Source organism: Dendropsophus ebraccatus, chromosome 12 (genome assembly GCF_027789765.1).
Source record: "Dendropsophus ebraccatus isolate aDenEbr1 chromosome 12, aDenEbr1.pat, whole genome shotgun sequence".
Classification (NCBI taxonomy): Eukaryota; Metazoa; Chordata; class Amphibia; order Anura; family Hylidae; genus Dendropsophus; species Dendropsophus ebraccatus.
The window spans coordinates 84,459,432-84,484,727 of NC_091465.1; the positions used below are offsets into that span (position 1 = coordinate 84,459,432).

Consider the following 25,296-nt stretch of genomic DNA (forward strand, 5'->3'; position numbering starts at 1 on the left):
AAGTTGAGCTGTGGTTGGTTGCTATGGGAGCTCTGGTAAAATAAAAAATTAGCTGTGATTGGTTGCCATGAGGGCTCTGGTAAAATGAAAGCTCAGTTATGATTGGTTGCTATGGGAGCTCTGGTAAAATGAAAGCTGAGCTGTGATTGGTTGCTATGAGAGCTCTGGTAAAATGAAAGCTGAGCTGTGATTGGTTACTACAGACCACAAAGAAGACGATCAATCACACCCTGTGTATTCTCATCTCCAGTCTACAGTGCACCTATGACCTCCAACTACAACAGCTGCAAACACTACAACTCCCAGCATTTACTGACAGTATGCAGCCCTCAGGATATTCTGGGAGTTGTAGTACATATGAACAGACAATCCTCTGATGCTGTAGAGAGATTGATGGACCTTCAGGGCTGATGGTTATAGACACATATACAGATGTAACCAGGATGGGACCGGGTCAGCATGTCACCTCTTATTGTGGCCCCCAGGATCAGGCACACTGCTGGTCCCAAGTACCCCAGTCCTACATTGCAGATGACTGACACCTCTCAGCTGCTCCTCCCCCTCCCTGCAACTCACTGAGCATGCTCACTACACTCTCTCATGTTAATGCAGAGGATGGTGTCTCATTCTAGTAATCTGTATAGCTGCAGTGTAAATCTATCACACCCCGAGGAATCAGTCATCATGTTCTCTATGACTGTGCTCGCCCGGCGCTGCAGAACCTCATTACACGCTGCGCTGCACATACACACTGTAACATATGGATCCGGCTCAGCTCCATCCATGGGGAGAGGATCAGTTACTGGCACCTGGGTACAGACATGCTGCAGAGGAGAGAGCTGCTCCAGGGGCCCCGCAGACCCTAGCCACATACTGATACAAGATATATATATCAGAGCTGCAGAGGAGAGAGCTGCTCCAGGGGCCCCGCAGACCCTAGCCACATACTGATACAAGATATATATATGTATATCAGAGCTGCAGAGGAGAGAGCTGCTCCAGGGGCCCCGCAGACCCTAGCCACATACTGATACAAGATATATATATATATATCAGAGCTGCAGAGGAGAGAGCTGCTCCAGGGGCCCCGCAGACCCTAGCCACATACTGATACAAGATATATATATATCAGAGCTGCAGAGGAGAGAGCTGCTCCAGGGGCCCCGCAGACCTAGCCACATACTGATACAAGATATATATATATCAGAGCTGCAGAGGAGAGAGCTGCTCCAGGGGCCCCGCAGACCCTAGCCACATACTGATACAAGATATATATATATATACACAGAGCTGCAGTGATGCTATGCTATTACTCCCATGATGCAGTGCTGCACCTGCCATACAGGAAAAGGATAGGAGATTATCTACTGCTTTATATAGTGTTCCAGTACTACAACTCCCAGAATTGTGTGCTGTCATGTCGCTGAAGCCACGCCATGAGTAACACAACGCTACACTGAGCTATGTTCTGTACTACTACTCCCATGAGACTGTGCTGCAGATGTGATACTGAGGCTGAGCAGCAAGAACTACACCAAACAACTTCACTGTATAAAGCTTGTGATGTTCTATGTTCTGCACTACTACTCCCAGCATATGAATCATATGCATAGCCTATGTACAATATATACTGCAACTATGATCCCCATTGTATATGAGCTGATGACATTTTGTACTACTACTCCCATGAGACTTGGCAGCAGATGTGGCACTGAGGCTATGCAGTAAGAACTACACCTACTACTCCTATTGGCCCAAGCTTGTAATTTTTGGACTACTACTCCCAGCGGGTGCATCAATGTGACCATATAGTATGACTTATACAACACTACACATATGATCCCTACTGTATATGAGTTGAGGATAAAGCTTGTATCTCTCTGCACTACTACTCTTATCAGATGCATCAATTAGACCAACAGCAATGTATACTACACCTATAAATCCCATTGTATATGAACTGGGAATATAGCTTGGGATGCTCTGCACTACTCCTCCCAGCAGATGCATCAGTGAGTAATATATACTACACTCATGATTCCCACTATATGAGCTAAGGATAAAATTGTGATGCTCTGCACTACTACTCCCAGCAGTGAGACCCTGCAGGAATATATACTCCACCTATGCCTCCCACTATATGAGCTTAGGATATGACTTATGATTCTGTGCACCACTACTCCCAGCAGATGCATGAATGAGACCCTGTAGTCATATATACTGCACCTATCACTCCCACTATCTATGATCTGAGAATAAAGCTTGTAAGGCTCTGCACTACTACTCCCAACATATGCATCAATAAGACCAGTAGTAATGTATACTGCACTAATGACCCCCTCTATATATGAGCTAAGAATAAAGCTTGTAATTTTCTGCACTACTACTCCCAGCAGATGCATGAATGAGACCCTGCAGCAATATATACTGCATCTATGATGCCCACTGTATATGAGCTGAGGGCAAAGCTTGTGATTTTTAGCACTACTACTCCCAGCATTGAGGCTTCTACCCCTATTAGCGCTGATCAGCACCATGGACAGCAGCCACAGCCCCTTGTACTAATGTGCTGGGTGCTGAGGATGTCAGCTCTGCAGCCTGTCCCTCCAGTGTCTGCAGCCCCTCTCTCCTTAGGATCTCAGCTCTGCAGCCTGTCCCTCCAGTGTCTGCAGCCCCTCTCTCCTTAGGATCTCAGCTCTGCAGCCTGTCCCTCCAGTGTCTGCAGCTTCTCTCTCCTTAGGATCTCAGCTCTGCAGCCTGTCCCTCCAGTGTCTGCAGCTTCTCTCTCCTTAGGATCTCAGCTCTGCAGCCTGTCCCTCCAGTGTCTGCAGCCCCTCTCTCCTTAGGATCTCAGCTCTGCAGCCTGTCCCTCCAGTGTCTGCAGCCCCTCTCTCCTTAGGATCTCAGCTCTGCAGCCTGTCCCTCCAGTGTCTGCAGCCCCTCTCTCCTTAGGATCTCAGCTCTGCAGCCTGTCCCTCCAGTGTCTGCAGCCCCTCTCTCCTTAGGATCTCAGTTCTGCAGCCTGTCCCTCCAGTGTCTGCAGCCCCTCTCTCCTTAGGATCTCAGCTCTGCAGCCTGTCCCTCCAGTGTCTGCAGCCCCTCTCTCCTTAGGATCTCAGCTCTGCAGCCTCTCCCTCCAGTGTCTGCAGCCCCTCTCTCCTTAGGATCTCAGCTCTGCAGCCTCTCCCTCCAGTGTCTGCAGCTTCTCTCTCCTTAGGATCTCAGCTCTGCAGCCTGTCCCTCCAGTGTCTGCAGCTCCTCTCTCCTTAGGATCTCAGCTCTGCAGCCTGTCCCTCCAGTGTCTGCAGCTTCTCTCTCCTTAGGATCTCAGCTCTGCAGCCTGTCCCTCCAGTATCTGCAGCTCCTCTCTCCTTAGGATCTCAGCTCTGCAGCCTGTCCCTCCAGTATCTGCAGCTCCTCTCTCCTTAGGATCTCAGCTCTGCAGCCTGTCCCTCCAGTGTCTGCAGCCCCTCTCTCCTTAGGATCTCAGCTCTGCAGCCTCTCCCTCCAGTGTCTGCAGCCCCTCTCTCCTTAGGATCTCAGCTCTGCAGCCTCTCCCTCCAGTGTCTGCAGCTCCTCTCTCCTTAGGATCTCAGCTCTGCAGCCTCTCCCTCCAGTGTCTGCAGCTCCTCTCTCCTTAGGATCTCAGCTCTGCAGCCTCTCCCTCCAGTGTCAGCAGCTCCTCTCTCTCTCATCATTGCAGCAGTGAGAGTGAAGCTGGAGAGGGAGGAGGAGGAGGAGGAGGAGGAGGCAGCAGCAGAGAATGGGAGATATGACAGAGATAAAGCAGCAGAGAAGAAAGTGACAGGGGGAGGGAGAGGACAGGACAGGGTGGGAGAGCCAGGCGGATGGGGGGGATGGGAGGCAGCGCACAGGACAGCTAGGGGGGATACACACAGGGAGGGAGACACATCCAGGACGGTTGTCTCCCAGGGAAACAGCAGGAATTACTCCGCATTGCGTTGCTTGGACAACATCCCAGCCATTGTAGGAAATCCCTGACTGGGAGACGGTTACCTGGCTTGGGTCCCTCTCTGCAAGGCGTCTGCACCTGAGATCAGCAAACAGCAGCGGATCAGCGATCTACAGAGGCCAAGCAGCAGGCAAGTCTCCCCTGCTGTGTGCATGGTGCTGGGGGTGGGGGGCTCTGCATAGGGATGCTGCATGAGGAGGATGAGGGACAATGGGCGAGGATGGAGGCTGCGGAGCAGGGAGGTCACAGGTCAGCCAGGGCTGGCAGACAAGGTCAGGGATGGGGAGGCTGGAAGCTGCATTGGTCCATGTGGGCAGGTGGCATCGGTGCAGCTATGGGTGACTGCAGTGCCACCAGTGACCTGAGGTGTATGGGGGTCTCCCTGTCGCCCCCGCCATAGTGCAGGGTACACAGGGTCATATAGCATGAGATACAGCACCACTATAGGGAAGTAGTGCTATATACCGCTATATACTGTATATACTGCCATACATTGTATCGTCACATGGACACGCACCGCCTAGGACAGACATAGGGGGGCGCTCATATCCCCAAATAGATGGGAAAGTTTAGGGATATTTTTACACCCCAGCAAACAGAGGGAAGCAATTTGCTGATGCACAGGTGACTTCCTGTTGGTTAGTCCTTGGAAGTCGCCTTTGGTCGCACCATGAGGGTCATGTCACCATAGCAGATGTGTTACCTTGAATTATGTGGCTTTTAAAGGGCCACTAACCCTATAGGAAGGGAGATTATAGTAGGGCTGGAGCGTAATAAGATGAAGGGAATGTCTGAGCACTCGTCCCAACCTGAGATGGCTGATAACAGAGAGCAATAGATTGTCATACATTGTGCGGCAAAAGGCTTTAAAGGTAATGTCCCTTTAAGGCTGTTGTTGTGTCGTGAAGCGGCACTATGTCTGTAATGCCCTCAGGGCGCTCTGCTGTTCCTGCAGCTATCGATACAGACATGACACAGCACAATTATGAGATTGGCTTTGCGCTCGGTGTCTACTGACGTCCAGGCTCGGTGTGTAGGAAAACAATGTAAACTCAGGCCCGGTGTAGCAGAGCCGGATGGGTGTCCCTCCATGGAGGCTGGTTATACAAGGTGTATGGCTGTGCAGTGATGGTCATAGAGGGGGCCATACTACATACAGCATATAGGGGGCACTAAGGAGTGCACATAGATGTCAGTGTGATGTACTATATACAGGGCACTGGCATAGAGGGTCACCTGGATCAACATGGGCCCCGCACAGCCCAGGTCTAACACCGGCCCCTGGTGCAGATATGGCAGTCATCGCTGAGCCCTGGGGTTGGGTGTAATATACAGTACTGTAAGTATGTACATGACACCTGGGGGGGGGGGGTCTGGTGTAATACACAGTACTATAAGTGTATACATGATACCTGGGGGGGGGGGTCTGGTGTAATACACAGTACTATAAGTGTATACATGATACCTGGGGGGTTGGGTGTAATATACAGTACTGTCAGTATGTACATGATACCTGGGGGGGGGGTCTGGTGTAATACACAGTACTATAAGTGTATACATGATACCTGGGGGGGGGGTCTGGTGTAATACACAGTACTATAAGTGTATACATGATACCTGGGGGGGGGGTCTGGTGTAATACACAGTACTATAAGTATATACATGATACCTGGGGGGGGGTCTGGTGTAATACACAGTACTATAAGTATATACATGATACCTGGGGTTGGGTGTAATATACAGTACTGTAAGTATGTACATGATACCTGGGGGGGGGGGGGGTCTGGTGTAATACACAGTACTATAAGTATATACATGATACTTGGGAGGGTCTGGGGTAATACACAGTACTATAAGTATATACATGATACCTGGGGGGGTCTGAGGTAATACACAGTACTATAAGTATATACATGATACCTGGGGGGGGGGGGGGGGTCTGGTGTAATACACAGTACTATAAGTATGTACATGATACCTGGGGGGGGCTCTGGTATAATACACAGTACTATAAGTATATACATGATACCTGGGGTTGGGTGTAATATACAGTACTGTAAGTATGTACATGATACCTGGGGGGGGGGGGGGGTCTGGTATAATACACAGTACTATAAGTATATACATGATACCTGGGGTTGGGTGTAATATACAGTACTGTAAGTATGTACATGATACCTGGGGTTGGGTGTAATATACAGTACTGTAAGTATGTACATGATACCTGGGGGGGGGGGGGGGGTCTGGTATAATACACAGTACTATAAGTGTATACATGATACCTGGGGGGGGGTCTGGTGTAATACACAGTACTATAAGTATATACATGATACCTGGGGGGGGGGGGCTGGGGTAATACACAGTACTATAAGTATATACATGATACTTGGGAGGGTCTGGGGTAATACACAGTACTATAAGTATATACATGATACCTGGGGGGGTCTGAGGTAATACACAGTACTATAAGTGTATACATGATACCTGGGGGGGGGGGGTCTGGTGTAATACACAGTACTATAAGTATATACATGATACCTGGGGGGTCTGGGGTAATACACAGTACTATAAGTATATACATGATACATGGGGGGGGGGGGGTCTGGGGTAATACACAGTACTATAAGTATATACATGATACCTGGTAGGGTCTGGGGTAATACACAGTACTATAAGTATATACATGATACATGGGGGGGTCTGGGGTAATACACAGTACTATAAGTATATACATGATACATGGGGGGGTCTGGGGTAATACACAGTACTATAAGTATATACATGATACATGGGGGAGGGTCTGGGGTAATACACAGTACTATAAGTATATACATGATACATGGGGGGGTCTGGGGTAATACACAGTACTATAAGTATATACATGATACATGGGGGGGTCTGGGGTAATACACAGTACTATAAGTATATACATGATACCTGGGAGGGTCTGGGGTAATACACAGTACTATAAGTATATACATGATACCTGGGGGGGTCTGGGGTATTACACAGTACTATAAGTATATACATGATACCTGGGGGGGTCTGGGGTAATACACAGTACTATAAGTATATACATGATACCTGGGGGGGTCTGGGGTAATACACAGTACTATAAGTATATACATGATACATGGGGGAGGGTCTGGGGTAATACACAGTACTATAAGTATATACATGATACCTGGGAGGGTCTGGGGTAATACACAGTACTATAAGTATATACATGATACCTGGGGGGGTCTGGGGTAATACACAGTACTATAAGTATATACATGATACTTGGGAGGGTCTGGGGTAATACACAGTACTATAAGTATATACATGATACCTGGGGGGGTCTGGGGTAATACACAGTACTATAAGTATATACATGATACATGGGGGGGTCTGGGGTAATACATAGTACTATAAGTATATACATGATACCTGGGGGGTCTGCTATAATACACAGTACTATAAGTATATACATGATACCTGGGGGGGTCTGGGGTAATACACAGTACTATAAGTATATACATGATACATGGGGGGGTCTGGGGTAATACACAGTACTATAAGTATATACATGATACTTGGGAGGGTCTGGGGTAATACACAGTACTATAAGTATATACATGATACCTGGGAGGGTCTGGGGTAATACACAGTACTATAAGTATATACATGATACCTGGGAGGGTCTGGGGTAATACACAGTACTATAAGTATATACATGATACCTGGGGGTCTGGGATGAGGTAGAATACTTAGAAGAATAAGAATAATCAAAATAATAAGAAGAACACCTGTGCCCGTGTATTGACCTTTGACTTCAGTCTTCACACCACCTTATGCCCACTAGACTCGGCTGAACCTTCCTAATGGGTGACACAGGCCCCAGACCTTGTTACCTGGGATGAGCGGAATGCTGAAGGTTCCCTGCTGACACCTGCGCTGCGAGACAGAGTTCCTTGCTCTGTCCTGATCAGTTCCTAGCTCTGTGGCTCTATTGCGGATACTGTCCGGCCTTGTGACTCTCCTAGTCCACGGCGTGAGTTGAGGTTGTCTCTGGCTTGTCCTCTCCTAAGAGGAGTTTAACAGGACATAGTGGTTTGGAGTGTAACTAGTGAAGAAGTTGGTCTTGTGTCTTTTCCATGCGGGGTACTGACTAAGACTGACTTACTCTTCCTGTCTCCTGCGTGACTCACTTCCTCCCCAGCATGTATGGTGCCCTGTGAGTGGGTGAAAGAGTGCAACAGAAGAAGAAAGGGGGGAGATGATAGGAAAGAAGAAAGCAGAACTCAAAAAACAAAACACAAAAACAATAACCCTTTGCAATCCTTTAGCTGTGCAGCTCCCATATACGTAAACATAGTATAGCGACATCTAGTGGTGAACTTTAGTACTACTTTCATCACAATAGGAATACAATAAATACAGACTTTTGCGAAGGGTGTACATAACTGCAACACCCCTAGTGGGACACCACACTATAAGTATATACATGATACCTGGGTGGTATGGATCAGTGAGTAAGATACAGGATGGAGGTGTTGCAGGATACAGGATTTATACTACTCGATTTGTCAGCCCCAGGCATCCAGGTCTCCTGTGTTCCGGCCTCCGCGTCTATTTTCGGCCCTTACCTCCTCCATATGTCAATCATTCTGGAGGAGGCGGGCCTGAACATACAACAGCGGCCGGAGGACCAGATGCCAGATCACAAGCAGCATGGACGGTAAGTATACACTGATGTGTGATCTGGAAACTGACAGCACAGATGTATACATATCCCAGACCCCAGTATATACATATCCCAGACCCCAATATATATACATATCCCAGACCCCAATATACACATATCCCAGACCCCAGTATATACATATCCCAGACCCCAATATATATACTTATCCCAGACCCCAGTATACACATATCCCAGACCCCAGTATATACATATCCCAGACCCCAATATATATACATATCCCAGACCCCAATATATACATATCCCAGACCTCAGTATATACATATCCCAGACCCCAGTATACACATATCCCAGACCCCAGTATATACATATCCCAGAACCCAATATATATACTTATCCCAGACCACAATATATATACATATCCCAGACCCCAGTATACACATATCCCAGACCCCAGTATATCCATATCCCAGACCCCAATATATATATATATACATATCCCAGACCCCAATATATATATATATATATATATATATATATATATACATATCCCAGACCCCAGTATATACATATCCCAGACCACAATATATATACTTTTCCCAGACCACAATAAATATACATATCCCAGACCCCAGTATACACATATCCCAGACCCCAGTATATACATATCCCAGACCCCAATATATATACATATCCCAGACCCCAGTATATACATATCCCAGACCACAATATATATACTTTTCCCAGACCACAATAAATATACATATCCCAGACCCCAGTATACACATATCCCAGACCCCAGTATATACATATCCCAGACCCCAGTATATACATATCCCAGACCACAATATATATACTTTTCCCAGACCACAATAAATATACATATCCCAGACCCCAGTATACACATATCCCAGACCCCAGTATATACATATCCCAGACCCCAATATATATACATATCCCAGACCCCAATATATACATATCCCAGACCCCAGTATATACATATCCCAGACCCCAGTATATACATATCCCAGACCACAATATATATACATATCCCAGACCCCAATATATATACATATTCCAGACCCCAGTATATACATATCCCAGACCACAATATATATACTTTTCCCAGACCACAATAAATATACATATCCCAGACCCCATTATACACATATCCCAGACCCCAGTATATACATATCCCAGACCCCAATATATATACATATCCCAGACCCCAGTGTATACATATCCCAGACCCCAATATATATACATATCCCAGACCACAGTATATATATCTGTGCTGTCAGTTTTCTGTTACCAGCTGCATGAACCCTGTTTACATGAGAAGATGAGCGGTCGACAATTTTAAAGCATGTTCTAAATTCCCGATCAGCAGTAAATAGGGCGGTTTACCCGTCCTCGGCTGATCGCTGTCACTTTTACACCGGTTGACTATCGGCCACAGAAATGTTTCTAGCAACAATCCTGGCCGATAATCAGTCCATGTAAAGGGCCCTTTAAGACAAGGATGGAAGTGAGTAGATCAGTGAGTAGAATACGGGATGGATAAATGGATCAGTGAGTAAGATACAGGATGGAGGAATTGATCAGGAAGTAACATACAAGCTGGGTAAATGGATCAGTGAGTAAGATATAGGATGGAGGTATGGATCAGTAAGATACAAGATGGATAAAATGATCAGTGAGTAAGATACGGGATGAAGGTATGGATAAGTGAGTAAGATATAGAATGGAGGTATGGATCAGTAAGATACAAGATTGGTAAATGGATCAGTGAGTAAAGCTGTAGTAGTAGTAGCAGCAGCAGCATTATGAGTTCAGCTCTGGAGAGAGCAGTGCATTGTTGGAGCTGAGATGATAGAGGAAAGCTGAGTGTGGAGAAGCTTTTTTCAAGGGGCGATCTGCAGAGTTTCCACAGCAGCTTTGGTTGTGACTGGAGTAGGAGACAGTAAGTGGCTGCAGTGTAATAGACCTGAATGCTGATCCCAGACGGAGAAGAGAAACGTCAGGGAACAGTGAAGGAGAAGCCCGCCATTAATTACTATTGGCTTCATTATAGAGAAGATGATTAAGGATGGTGTCATAATTACATGAAGTGTCCTCAGGGAGAGAAGAGCCGGAGAGAGAAGAGCCAGATCAAAGCAAGCAGCGGGAGGGAGAGGGTTAATCCAGTAAATATAGGGGATCTCCATAGGGCTATAGCTATGCAGGGGGTGCACTTACATCTGGGCCCCTGGGGGGATGGAGGCGCTATGTGCAGAACCCTGGGTTATAAGATGGGGGGCCCATCATTTCAGAGGGCCATCTAGCAGCTGGGGCAGAGTGTAGCTTATAACTGTGTAATGCTTCATCTCACCTGTGGGGGCGCTGTAGGGAAAGTGAAGAGATCACAGCTCATCACTAGTAGAATGGATTGAGTTGTATACATATATGTATATTATAGTGAGGGGGAAGAAGTTAGCTGTACCCACAATGCCATGCTTCTATATAGTCAGGGTTCAGATCACCACCAGAGTGGCACTGCAGCCGGGGAACCATCCTTGAACCATTTGCTCCTCCATCATTTATAGGACACCTCATGAGTCCGGTGTGCAGGTGCCAGACCACAGAACAGGAGGGGTAACTATGCCGGATGCCCCATAGGTCCAGCGCCATGTTACATTTCAGCCTATGGGTTGTCGGATGTAAAACAGATGGGTTGTCAGATGCAAAAGATGCAGTTAGTCACACTGGCCTTTCCATTCATGTGAACATGGCCCAATGTTGCTGTAGGGTAAAGTTCCCTTTAAATGCCCGATACGGTACCCAGACAGAGAACCAGTTAAACAAGAGCGGCGTCTGGGGCAGAATCCAGATATTGACAAAAAGGGGAAAATCTGCAAACAGCGGTGAGGAGGCAGCGGCGGCGGGGGATCCCTGCGTGTACTGCCATTGTATATAGGAAACAGAGCAAACCTGGCGGGCAACACTCTGAGAAAGGGAGGGTAAAGGAATGGGAAAATCCTGGGCACGGGGCAGCAGGACCAGGTGGGGAGGCAGAGGGGAGAATCCACGGCACAGGGCGGCAGGACCAGGTGGGGCGGCAGAGAGGAGAATCCGCGGCACAGGGCGGCAGGACCAGGTGGGGCGGCATAGAGGAGAATCCGCGGCACAGGGCGGCAGGACCAGGCGGGGCGGCATAGAGGAGAATCCGCGGCACAGGGCGGCAGGACCAGGCGGGGCGTCAGAGAGGAGAATCCTGGGCACAGGGCGGCAGGACCAGGCGGGGCGGCAGAGAGGAGAATCCGCGGCACAGGGCGGCAGGACCAGGTGGGGCGGCAGAGGGGAGAATCCTGGGCACAGGGCAGCAGAGAGGAGAATCCTGGGCACAGGGTGGCAGGGCCAGGTGGGCGGCAGAAAGGAGAATTGAAGGCACAGAGCAGCAGGTTCAGGCGTGGTGGCAGAGAGGAGAAGCCTGGGCACAGGGGTGGCTGGGGCAGATGGGAGCGTCAGAGAGGAGAATCCTGGGCACAGGGCGGCAGAAAGGAGAATTGAGGACACAGGGCGGCAGGCCCAGGTGGGGCGGCAGAAAGGAATTGAGGACACAGGGCGGCAGGGCCAGGTGGGGCGGCAGAGAGGAGAATCCGCGGCACAGGGCGGCAGGACCAGGTGGGGCGTCAGAGAGGAGAATCCGCGGCACAGGGCGGCAGGACCAGGCGGGGCGTCAGAGAGGAGAATCCTGGGCACAGGGCGGCAGGACCAGGCGGGGCGGCAGAGAGGAGAATCCTTGGCACAGGGCGGCATGGCCAGGTGGGGCGGCAGAGAGGAGAATCCGCGGCACAGGGCAGCAGAGAGGAGAATCCTGGGCACAGGGTGGCAGGGCCAGGTGGGCGGCAGAAAGGAGAATTGAAGGCACAGAGCAGCAGGTTCAGGCGTGGTGGCAGAGAGGAGAAGCCTGGGCACAGGGGTGGCTGGGGCAGATGGGAGCGTCAGAGAGGAGAATCCTGGGCACAGGGCGGCAGAAAGGAGAATTGAGGACACAGGGCGGCAGGCCCAGGTGGGGCGGCAGAAAGGAATTGAGGACACAGGGCGGCAGGGCCAGGTGGGGCGGCAGAGAGGAGAATCCGCGGCACAGGGCGGCAGGACCAGGTGGGGCGTCAGAGAGGAGAATCCGCGGCACAGGGCGGCAGGACCAGGCGGGGCGTCAGAGAGGAGAATCCTGGGCACAGGGCGGCAGGACCAGGCGGGGCGGCAGAGAGGAGAATCCTTGGCACAGGGCGGCATGGCCAGGTGGGGCGGCAGAGAGGAGAATCCGCGGCACAGGGCAGCAGAGAGGAGAATCCTGGGCACAGGGTGGCAGGGCCAGGTGGGCGGCAGAAAGGAGAATTGAAGGCACAGAGCAGCAGGTTCAGGCGTGGTGGCAGAGAGGAGAAGCCTGGGCACAGGGGTGGCTGGGGCAGATGGGAGCGTCAGAGAGGAGAATCCTGGGCACAGGGCGGCAGGCCCAGGTGGGGCGGCAGAAAGGAGAATTGAGGACACAGGGCGGCAGGGCCACAAAATTATCCTCCAAGAAATACCCCCTGCGTCCTGTGTCATACTGCTGGCATTTGCCCCTCTCACCCTCAGATGCCAGGAGATGCATGAGTCAGTCACACTTCCCCGGTTTTGCCAAGACATTTCCAGGCACCACCCACAAGCCGGCATTTAGAGGGTGTTTACAGGTGTTCAGTGACCGGGTGCAGATGGCGTAATTTGGGCTTTTACAATATTGGTAATGTGTAGTTTGCTGAAGTGACATCACTGTGCTGGGGTGATGATGTCATCAGTTAAAGGGATATGAGTGAATGCTCTATTATTGGAGGTGCTGTCCCTCTCTGATCAGTGGGGATCCGCTCTGACTCCTCTGGTGACTTCTTCTCTATCCTCAGCTGAATGTCCCATCTTAGCGGCTCCTCCAGACACAAGGTCACTTCCGCAGCCGGTTCCTCAGATATGAATGTGGAACATTAGACGCCGTCCCGGTAACACGAGGACTCGGGCAGCTGTTCGGGATCCCGCAGCACCGTCACCTCCGTCACACGGCTGAGAAATTCATAGCTCTTTTCTCTCCTCTTCTCCAGATATTCATCCGTCTTGAAGAAATCCGTCCCGGACTCCAGGAGGTGCATGGTGGTGGTCAGGCCGGGGTGGGAGGGCGGCCTCCATCTTCAGCTAAAATTAGCCCCCTTGGAATGATCAGCTTGGGGGGGGATCAAGTATCATCTTCTAGAAGACCAAGACTCCAGCCGGGAAGGCTGACAGCGAAGACGGGGGGAGAGGGCGAAGAGTAACAAGACCGAGAGAAGACGGGAGGAGGAGGAGGAGGCACGGAGGCTGGAAATGTAACAAGACAGCGGAGAAGCCGAGAACAAGAGACCACAACGTCCTAAGACTGGGGAGCAGAAGACTTCTGGGGGCTTCGCAACATCCAGGATAAACCATGGACTACTGGGTGAAGATGCTGCTGATCTGCCTTACGGCAGGTGAGTGACTACTTCTACTTTGGTAAACACTATTTAAAGGGGAACTCCACCATGCCAGAGGTTCAACATGGTGAAAAGCTCACCATTGCTATGTCGATATAGAAGATCTATGCAAGTGGAGTTCCCCTTTAAGTCCTTAAATGTAACATTGATTCTAAATGATGCATACGGTGGGTGTATAGGAGAATAGGGTTGGTATATAGGGGAATAGGGTGGGTATATAGCCGAATAGGGGGTGTATAGGAGGATAGGGTGGGTATATAGGGGAATAGGGGGGTATATAGGAGAATAGGGTGGGTATATAGGAGAATGGGGGGTGTATAGGAGAATAGGGTGGGGTATATAGGAGGATGGGGTGTATAGGAGAATAGGGTGGTATATAGGAGAATAGGGGGTGTATAGGAGAATAGGGGGTGTATAGGAGAATAGGGGGGTATATAGGGGAATAGGGGGTGTATAGGAGAATAGGGTGGTATATAGGAGAATAGGGGGGTGTATAGGAGAATAGGGGGGTATATAGGAGAATAGGGGGGTATATAGGGGAATAGGGGTATATAGGAGAATAGGGTGGGTATAGGAGAATAGGGGGGTATATAGGAGAATAGGGGTGTATAGGAGAATAGGGGTATATAGGAGAATAGGGTGGGTATAGGAGAAAAGGGGGGTGTATAGGAGAATAAAGTGGGTATATAGGGGAATAGGGGGTGTATAGGAGAATAGGGTGGGTATATAGGAGAATAGGGGTATATAGGAGGATGGGGGTGTATAGGAGAATAGGGGGGTATATAGGAGAATAGGGGTATATAGGAGGATGGGGGTGTATAGGAGAATAGGGGGGTATATAGGAGAATAGGGGTATATAGGAGGATGGGGGTGTATAGGAGAATAGGGGGGTATATAGGAGAATAGGGGGGTGTATAGGAGAAAAGGGTGGGTATATAGGGGAATAGGGGGTGTATAGGAGAATAGGGTGGGGTGTATAGGGAAATAGGGGGGTGTATAGGAGAATAGGAGGGTATATAGGAGAATAGGGGGGTATATAGGAGAATAGGGTGGGTGTATAGGAGAATAGGGGGGTATATAGGAGAATAGGGAGGTGTATAGGAGAATAGGGGGGTGTATAGGAGAATAGGGGGTATATAGGAGAATAGGGGGAAGTATAGGAGAATAGGAGGGTATATAGGAGAATAGGGGTGTATAGGAGAATAGGGTGGGTGTATAGGAGAATAGGGGGGTATATAGGAGAATAGGGTTGGGTGTATAGGAGAATAGGGGGGTATATAGGAGAATAGGGTGGGTATATAGGAGAATAGGGGTGTATATAGGAGAATAGGGGTGTATAGGAGAATAGGGTGGGTATATAGGAGAATAGGGGGGTATATAGGAGAATAGGGGTGTATAGGAGAATAGGGTGGGGTATATAGGAGAATAGGGTGGGGTATATAGGAGAATAGGGTGGGTATATAGGAGAATAGGGGTGTATATAGGAGAATAGGGGTGTATAGGAGAATAGGGTGGGTGTATAGGAGAATAGGGGGGTGTATATAGGAGAATAGGGGGGTGTATAGGAGAATAGGGTGGGTGTATAGGAGAATAGGGGGGTATATAGGAGAATAGGGTGGGTATATAGGGGAATAGGGTGGGGTATATAGGAGAATAGGGGGGTATATAGGAGAATAGGGGGTGTATAGGAGAATAGGGGGTGTATAGGAGAATAGGGTGGGGTATATAGGAGAATAGGGGGTGTATAGGAGAATAGGGTGGGTATATAGGAGAATAGGGGTGTATAGGAGAATAGGGGGGTATATAGGAGAATAGGGTGGGATATATAGGAAAATAGGGTGGGTATATAGGAGAATAGGGGGGTATATAGGAGAATAAGGGGTGTATAGGAGAATAGGGTGGGTGTATAGGAGAATAGGGTGGGTATATATGAGAATAGGGTGGGGTATATAGGAGAATAGGGGGGTGTATAGGAGGATAGGGTGGGGTATATAGGAGAATAGGGTGGGTATATAGGAGAATAGGGGGGTATATAGGAGAATAGGGTGGGTATATAGGAGAATAAGGGTGGGTATATAGGAGAATAGGGTGGGTATATAGGAGAATAGGGGGGTATATAGGAGAATAGGGTGGGTATATAGGAGAATAAGGGTGGGTATATAGGAGAATAGGGTGGGTATATATGAGAATAGGGTGGGGTATATAGGAGAATAGGGGGGTGTATAGGAGAATAGGGTGGGGTATATAGGAGAATAGGGGGGTGTATAGGAGAATAGGGTGGGGTATATAGGAGAATAGGGTGGGGTATATAGGAGAATAGGGGGGCGTATAGGAGAATAGGGGGGTATATAGGAGAATAGGAGGGTGTATAGGAGAATAGGGGGTGTATAGGAGGAAAGGGGGGTGTATAGGAGAATAGGGTGGGTATATAGGGGAATAGAGGGGTGTATAGGAGAATAGCGGGGTGTATAGGAGAATTGGGGGGGTTTATAGGAGAATAGGGTGGGGTGTATAGGAGAATAGGGGGGTGTATAGGAGAATAGGGGTGTATAGGAGAATAGGGTGGGTATATAGGAGAATAGGGGGGTATATAGGAGAATAGGGTGGGTGTATAGGAGAATAGGGGGTGTATAGGAGAATAGGGGTGTATAGAAGAATAGGGGGGTATATAGGAGAATAGGGGGGTATATAGGAGAATAGGGTGGGTATATAGGAGAATAGGGTGGGGTGTATAGGAGAATAGGGGGGTATATAGGAGAATAGGGTGGGGAGTATAGGAGAATAGGGGTGTATAGGAGAATAGGGGGGTATATAGGAGAATAGGGGGTGTATAGGAGAATAGGGAGGTGTATAGGAGAATAGGGGGGTGTATAGGAGAATAGGGTGAGTATATAGGAGAATAGGGGGGTATATAGGAGAATAGGGGTGTATAGGAGAATAGGGGTGTATAGGAGAATAGGGGGGTATAGGAGAATAGGGGGTGTATAGGAGGAAAGGGGGGTATATAGGAGAATAGGGTGGTATATAGGAGAATAGGGGGTATATAGGAGAATAGGGAGGTGTATATAGGAGAATAGGGTGGGGTGTATAGGAGAATAGGGGTGTATAGGAGAATAGGGGGTGTATAGGAGAATAGGGGGGTGTATAGGAGAATAGGGGGTGTATAGGAGAATAGGGAGGTGTATATAGGAGAATAGGGGTGTATAGGAGAATAGGGGTGTATAGGAGAATAGGGGTGTATATAGGAGAATTGGGTGGGTATATAGGAGAATAGGGTGGGTATATAGGAGAATAGGGTGGGTATATAGGAGAATAGGGGTGTATATAGGAGAATAGGGGTGTATAGGAGAATAGGGTGGGTATATAGGAGAATAGGGGGGTATATAGGAGAATAGGGGTGTATATAGGAGAATAGGGGTGTATAGGAGAATAGGGGGGTGTATAGGAGAATAGGGTGGGTATATAGGAGAATAGGGGGGTATATAGGAGAATAGGGGGGTATATAGGAGAATAGGGGTGTATATAGGAGAATAGGGGTGTATAGGAGAATAGGGGGGTGTATAGGAGAATAGGGGGGTATATAGGAGAATAGGGGGGTATATAGGAGAATAGGGTGGGTATATAGGAGAATAGGGGGGTATATAGGAGAATAGGGGTTGTATAGGAGAATAGGGGGGTATATAGGAGAATAGGGGGGTGTATAGGAGAATAGGGTGGGTATATAGGAGAATAGGGGGGTATATAGGAGAATAGGGGGTGTATAGGAGAATAGGGGTGTATAGGAGAATAGGGTGGGTATATATGAGAATAGGGGGGTATATAGGAGAATAGGGGTGTATAGGAGAATAGGGGGGTATATAGGAGAATAGGGGGGTATATAGGAGAATAGGGGGGTATATAGGAGAATAGGGGGTGTATAGGAGAATAGGGGTGTATAGGAGAATAGGGGGGTATATAGGAGAATAGGGGGTGTATAGGAGAATAGGGGTGTATAGGAGAATAGGGTGGGTATATAGGAGAATAGGGGTGTATATATGAGAATAGGGGGGTATATAGGAGAATAGGGGTGTATATAGGAGAATAGGGGTGTATAGGAGAATAGGGTGGGTATATAGGAGAATAGGGGGGTATATAGGAGAATAGGGGGTGTATAGGAGAATAGGGGTGTATAGGAGAATAGGGTGGGTATATATGAGAATAGGGGGGTATATAGGAGAATAGGGTGGGTATATAGGAGAATAGGGGGGTATATAGGAGAAAAGGGGTGTATAGGAGAATAGGGGGGTATATAGGAGAATAGGGGTATATAGGAGAATAGGGTGGGTATATAGGAGAATAGGGGTGTATATAGGAGAATAGGGGGTGTATAGGAGAATAGGGGGGTATAAAGGAGAATAGGGGTATATAGGAGAATAGGGTGGGTATATAGGAGAATAGTGGGGTATATAGGAGAATAGGGGTATATAGGAGAATAGGGTGGGTATATAGGAGAATAGGGGGGTATATAGGAGAATAGGGGGTGTATAGGAGAATAGGGTGGGGTATATAGGAGAATAGGGGGTGTATAGGAGAATAGGGGGGTATATAGGAGAATAGGGGTGTATAGGAGAATAGGGGGGTATATAGGAGAATAGGGGTGTATAGGAGAATAGGGTGGTATATAGGAGAATAGGGGGTATATAGGAGAATAGGGGTGTATAGGAGAATAGGGGTGTATAGGAGAATAGGGGGGTGTATAGGAGAATAGGGGGTATATAGGAGAATAGGGTGGGTATATAGGAGAATAGGGGGGTATATAGGAGAATAGGGGGGTATATAGGAGAATAGGGTGGGGTATATAGGAGAATAGGGTGGGTATATAGGAGAATAGGGGGGTATATAGGAGAATAGGGGGGTATATAGGAGAATAGGGGGGTGTATAGGAGAATAGGGGGGTATATAGGAGAATAGGGGGGTATATAGCAGAATAGGGTGGGGTATATAGGAGAATAGGGTGGGGTATATAGGAGAATAGAGGGTGTATAGGAGAATAGGGGGGTATATAGGAGAATAGGGGGGTATATAGGAGAATAGGGGTGTATATAGGAGAATAGGGGTATATAGGAGAATAGGGGGGTATATAGGAGAATAGGGTGGGTATATAGGAGAATAGGGGGGTATATAGGAGAATAGGGGTGTATATAGGAGAATAGGGGTGTATAGGAGAATAGGGTGTGTATAGGAGAATAGGGTGGGGTATATAGGAGAATAGGGGGGTATATAGGAGAATAGGGGTATATAGGAGAATAGGGGGGTATAGGAGAATAGGGGGTATATTGGGGTGTATAGGAGGACAGGATGGGTATATAGGTGATTAGGTTGCTGTATATTGGGGCGTATAGGGCGATGTGTTAGATTCTGGTTGTGCAATATCCAGGACAGACAGGTTCAAGTGCTCGGCCATCTGGCGTCTGGTTGTGCTGACTGAGGGTTGTGGTTGGAGGAGGAGGGGGGTAGTGATATCAGGTTACTATCATATACTGAGCAGCACTGGGTCACTCTCTGACCTTCCTGACATTTGATCACATTGGAGAATGCAAATAGTTATATATGTCTCCCCTAAGAGTGCGGCGCTGTGATGACAAGGCTTCCTGCTCTGTGATTGGCTAATACTTGTGATGTCATAACATACAGTCAGAGTTCATCCCAGTCAGGTCACTTTTTCAGCTAATATATCTCTGATCACAGATCTCTGCTTCCTACTGACAGATCTCTGCCTATTGATCTCTGCTTCCTACTGACGGATCTCTTATTGCTGACAGATTTCTGCTTATTGTTGACAGATCTCTGCTTACTGCTTACAGATCTTTGCTTACTGCTGACAGATCTCTGCTTACTGCTTACAGATCTCTGCTTACTGCTTACAGATCTCTGCTTACTGCTGACAGATCTCTGCTTACTGCTTACAGATCTCTGCTTACTGCTTACAGATCTCTGCTTACTGCTGACAGATCTCTGCTTACTGCTTACAGATCTCTGCTTACTGCTTACAGATCTCTGCTTACTGCTGACAGATCTCTGCTTACTGCTTACAGATCTCTGCTTACTGCTGACAGATCTCTGCTTACCGCTTACAGATCTCTGCTTACTGCTTACAGATCTCTGCTTACTGCTTACAGATCTCTGCTTACTACTGACAGATCTCTGCTTACTGCTGACAGATCTCTGCTTACTACTGACAGATCTCTGCTTACTGCTTACAGATCTCTGCTTACTACTGACAGATCTCTGCTTACTGCTGACAGATCTCTGCTTACTACTGACAGATCTCTGCTTACTACTGACAGATCTCTGCTTACTACTGACAGATCTCTGCCTATTGATCTCTGCTTCCTACTGACGGATCTCTTATTGCTGACAGATTTCTGCTTATTGTTGACAGATCTCTGCTTACTGCTCACAGATCTTTGCTTACAGATCTCTGCTTACTGCTAACAGATCTTTGATTACAGATCTCTGCTTACTGCTAACAGATCTCTGCTTACTGCTGACAGATCTTTGCTTATTGTTGACAGATCTCTTCTTACTGCTGACAGATCTCTGCTTACTGCTCACAGATCTTTGCTTACAGATCTCTGCTTACTGCTAACAGATCTTTGCTTACAGATCTCTGCTTACTGCTAACAGATCTCTGCTTACTGCTGACAGATCTTTGCTTATTGTTGACAGATCTCTTCTTACTGCTGACAGATCTCTGCTTACTGCTAACAGATCTCTGCTTACTACTGACAGATCTCTGCTTACCGCTTACAGATCTGTGCTTACTGCTAACAGATCTCTGCTTTCTACTGACAGATCTCTGCTTACTACTGACAGATCTCTGCTTACCGCTTACAGATCTCTGCTTACTGCTGACAGATCTCTTCTTACTACTGACAGATCTCTGCTTACTGCTGACAGATCTCTTCTTACTACTGAGAGATCTCTGCTTACTGCTGACAGATCTCTTCTTACTACTGACAGATCTCTGCTTACTGCTGACAGATCTCTGTTTACTGCTGACAGATCTCTTCTTACTACTGACAGATCTCTGCTTACTGCTGACAGATCTCTTCTTACTACTAACAGATCTCTGCTTACTGCTTACAGATCTCTTCTTACTACTGACAGATCTCTGCTTACCGCTTACAGATCTCTGCTTACTGCTAACAGATCTCTTCTTACTACTGAGAGATCTCTGCTTACTGCTGACAGATCTCTTCATACTACTGACAGATCTCTGCTTACTGCTGACAGATCTCTTCTTACTACTGACAGATCTCTGCTTACCGTTTACAGATCTCTGCTTACTGCTGACAGATCTCTTCTTACTACTGACAGATCTCTGCTTACTGCTGACAGATCTCTTCTTACTACTGACAGATCTCTGCTTACTGCTGACAGATCTCTGCTTACTGCTGACAGATCTCTTCTTACTACTGACAGATCTCTGCTTACCGCTTACAGATCTCTGTTTACTGCTTACAGATCTCTGCTTACCACTTACAGATCTCTGCTTACTGCTTACAGATCTTTGCTTACTGCTGACAGATCTCTTCTTACTACTGACAGATCTCTGCTTACTGTTTACAGATCTCTGCTTACAGATCCCTGCTTCCTACTGACAGATCTCTATTTACTGCTGACAGATCTCTGCTTATTGCTTACAGATCTCTGCTTACTGATGACACATCTCTGCTTACTGCTGACAGATCTCTGGTTCCTACTGACATCTCTGCTTACTGCTGACAGATCTCTGGTTCCTACTGACATCTCTGTTTACTGATTATAGATCTCTGCTTATTGCTGACAAATCTCTGCTTACTGCTTAGATTTCTGCTTACTGTCAGTGAATAAAAAATCAAAGCAAAAGAAAACCCATCCTGACCCAAGTCCTTGTTCACATCTGCCTTGCGGCTTCTGTTTATAAGCCAAGCTGAGGGTTTGTTACAGTTGTATCCAGTCAATGTAATACTATCTGGACTCCAGCTGACACATTGCAGCAAACTGTCAGGACACATAGAGGTTTGTGCTGCTGTTTACCCCATAAGGAACAGTCTACACTGATACATTGTAACAAAGCCTCAGATGTGATGGATTGTAACCTCTGGATCTATATAGAATATAATAAGTCAGATCCATCTTAGGGTGATGTGCGTGTGTGAGACTTGTCTGCGTGCGTTTCCTCCTACGGCGCGGACGGCTTCCCATGGATCTTATGACGATTGGCCGAAATCCAGAGAACAGTAAACTGCATTTTGGCAAAGACGTTTTTAGGTCAATGAAATCGACTTCTCGGTTATACAGAGAGGTCACATGGGTCTGACAATGACTGATGGGTGTGGAAGCGCTCAGGGTCTCATCACAGTAGGCGCGACCTCTGACCTTCAGGCATCTATTTCTAGTATCGAATAAAAAGGGGGGCTCCACCTAAAACAGTCCCCTCATGTGCAAGTCCCTGAGCATAGCTGAGGATGCTGGGATACACAGCCCCCAGCTCACAATCACCACAACTGATGACATCATCCACTGATGACATCATCAGATATGCCAATATCTCTGTATCCTGTGTCTGGGATGAGGAGATGTGCGGAGCTGCAGTGCTGTTCCTGTGTGTCAGGGATGAGGAGATGTGCGGAGCTGCAGTGCTGTTCCTGTGTGTCAGGGATGAGGAGATGTGCGGAGCTGCAGTGCTGTTCCTGTGTGTCAGGGATCAGCAGATGTGCGGAGCTGCAGTGCTGTTTCTGTGTGTCAGGGATCAGGAGATGTGCGGAGCTGCAGTGCTGTTCCTGTGTGTCAGGAATGGGGAGATGTGTGGAGCTGCAGTGCTGTTCCTGTGTGTCAGGGATGGGGAGATGTGCAGAGCTGCAGTGCTGTTCCTGTGTGTCAGGGATGAGGAGATGTGCGGAGCTGCAGTGCTGTTCCTGTGTGTCAGGGATGGGGAGATGTGCGGAGCTGCAGTGCTGTTCCTGTGTGTCAGGGATGTGGAGATGTGCGGAGCTGCAGTGCTGTTCCTGTGTGTCAGGGATGGGGAGATGTGCGGAGCTGCAGTGCTGTTCCTGTGTGTCAGGGATGAGGAGATGTGCGGAGCTGCAGTGCTGTTCCTGTGTGTCAGGGATGAGGAGATGTGCGGAGCTGCAGTGCTGTTCCTGTGTGTCAGGGATAGGGAGATGTGCAGAGCTGCAGTGCTGTTCCTGTGTGTCAGGGATGGGGAGATGTGCGGAGCTGCAGTGCTGTTCCGGTGTGTCAGGGATGGGGAGATGTGCGGAGCTGCAGTGCTGTTCCTGTGTGTCAGGGATGAGGAGATGTGCGGAGCTGCAGTGCTGTTCCTGTGTGTCTGGGATGGGGAGATGTGCGGAGCTGCAGTGCTGTTCCTGTGTGTCAGGGATGAGGAGATGTGCGGAGCTGCAGTGCTGTTCCTGTGTGTCAGGGATGGGGAGATGTGCGGAGCTGCAGTGCTGTTCCTGTGTGTCAGGGATGGGGAGATGTGCGGCCTGTAGTGCTGTTCCTGTGTGTCAGGGATGGGGAGATGTGCGGAGCTGCAGTGCTGTTCCTGTGTGTCTGGGATGGGGAGATGTGCGGAGCTGCAGTGCTGTTCCTGTGTGTCTGGGATGGGGAGATGTGCGGAGCTGCAGTGCTGTTCCTGTGTGTCAGGGATGGGGAGATGTGCGGAGCTGCAGTGCTGTTCCTGTGTGTCAGGGATGAGGAGATGTGCGGAGCTGCAGTGCTGTTCCTGTGTGTCAGGGATGGGGAGATGTGCGGAGCTGCAGTGCTGTTCCTGTGTGTCAGGGATGAGGAGATGTGCGGAGCTGCAGTGCTGTTCCTGTGTGTCAGGGATAGGGAGATGTGCAGAGCTGCAGTGCTATTCCTGTGTGTCAGGGATGGGGAGATGTGCGGCCTGTAGTGCTGTTCCTGTGTGTCTGGGATTGGGAGATGTGCGGAGCTGCAGTGCTGTTCCTGTGTGTCAGGGATGAGGAGATGTGCGGAGCTGCAGTGCTGTTCCTGTGTGTCAGGGATAGGGAGATGTGCAGAGCTGCAGTGCTGTTCCTGTGTGTCAGGGATGAGGAGATGTGCGGAGCTGCAGTGCTGTTCCTGTGTGTCTGGGATGGGGAGATGTGCGGAGCTGCAGTGCTGTTCCTGTGTGTCAGGGATGGGGAGATGTGCAGAGCTGCAGTGCTGTTCCTGTGTGTCAGGGATGAGGAGATGTGCGGAGCTGCAGTGCTGTTCCTTTGTGTCAGGGATGGGGAGATGTGCGGAGCTGCAGTGCTGTTCCTGTGTGTCAGGGATGGGGAGATGTGCGGAGCTGCAGTGCTGTTCCTGTGTGTCAGGGATGGGGAGATGTGCGGCCTGTAGTGCTGTTCCTGTGTGTCAGGGATGGGGAGATGTGCAGAGCTGCAGTGCTGTTCCTGTGTGTCAGGGATGGGGAGATGTGCGGAGCTGCAGTGCTGTTCCTGTGTGTCAGGGATGAGGAGATGTGCGGAGCTGCAGTGCTGTTCCTGTGTGTCAGGGATGGGGAGATGTGCGGAGCTGCAGTGCTGTTCCTGTGTGTCTGGGATGGGGAGATGTGCGGAGCTGCAGTGCTGTTCCTGTGTGTCTGGGATGGGGAGATGTGCGGAGCTGCAGTGCTGTTCCTGTGTGTCAGGGATGGGGAGATGTGCGGAGCTGCAGTGCTGTTCCTGTGTGTCAGGGATGAGGAGATGTGCGGAGCTGCAGTGCTGTTCCTGTGTGTCAGGGATGGGGAGATGTGCGGAGCTGCAGTGCTGTTCCTGTGTGTCAGGGATGGGGAGATGTGCGGAGCTGCAGTGCTGTTCCTGTGTGTCAGGGATGAGGAGATGTGCGGAGCTGCAGTGCTGTTCCTGTGTGTCAGGGATGAGGAGATGTGCGGAGCTGCAGTGCTATTCCTGTGTGTCAGGGATAAGGAGATGTGCGGAGCTGCAGTGCTGTTCCTGTGTGTCAGGGATGGGGAGATGTGCGGCCTGTAGTGCTGTTCCTGTGTGTCTGGGATTGGGAGATGTGCGGAGCTGCAGTGCTGTTCCTGTGTGTCAGGGATAGGGAGATGTGCAGAGCTGCAGTGCTGTTCCTGTGTGTCAGGGATGGGGAGA

The 25,296-nt window shown here is 48.8% G+C and overlaps 1 protein-coding gene across 3 annotated transcripts in view; it reads left to right on the forward strand.

Moving 5' to 3' along the window:
- The first annotated feature begins 3,925 nt into the window (after positions 1–3,925).
- SCN1B (sodium voltage-gated channel beta subunit 1) overlaps positions 3,926–25,296 on the forward strand; it is a 40,226-nt gene continuing 18,855 nt past the window's right edge. The window contains exons 1-2 of one of the 3 annotated variants that reach the window (XM_069947142.1): positions 3,926–4,103; positions 13,772–14,173. In XM_069947142.1, the coding sequence (XP_069803243.1) occupies positions 14,131–14,173 (43 nt within the window). In that variant the 5' untranslated portion in view covers positions 3,926–4,103; positions 13,772–14,130. Of the gene's footprint in view, positions 4,104–13,612; positions 13,673–13,703; positions 14,174–25,296 lie in introns of those variants that run through there. The other 2 variants (XM_069947144.1, XM_069947143.1) reach the window with 2 other exon arrangements.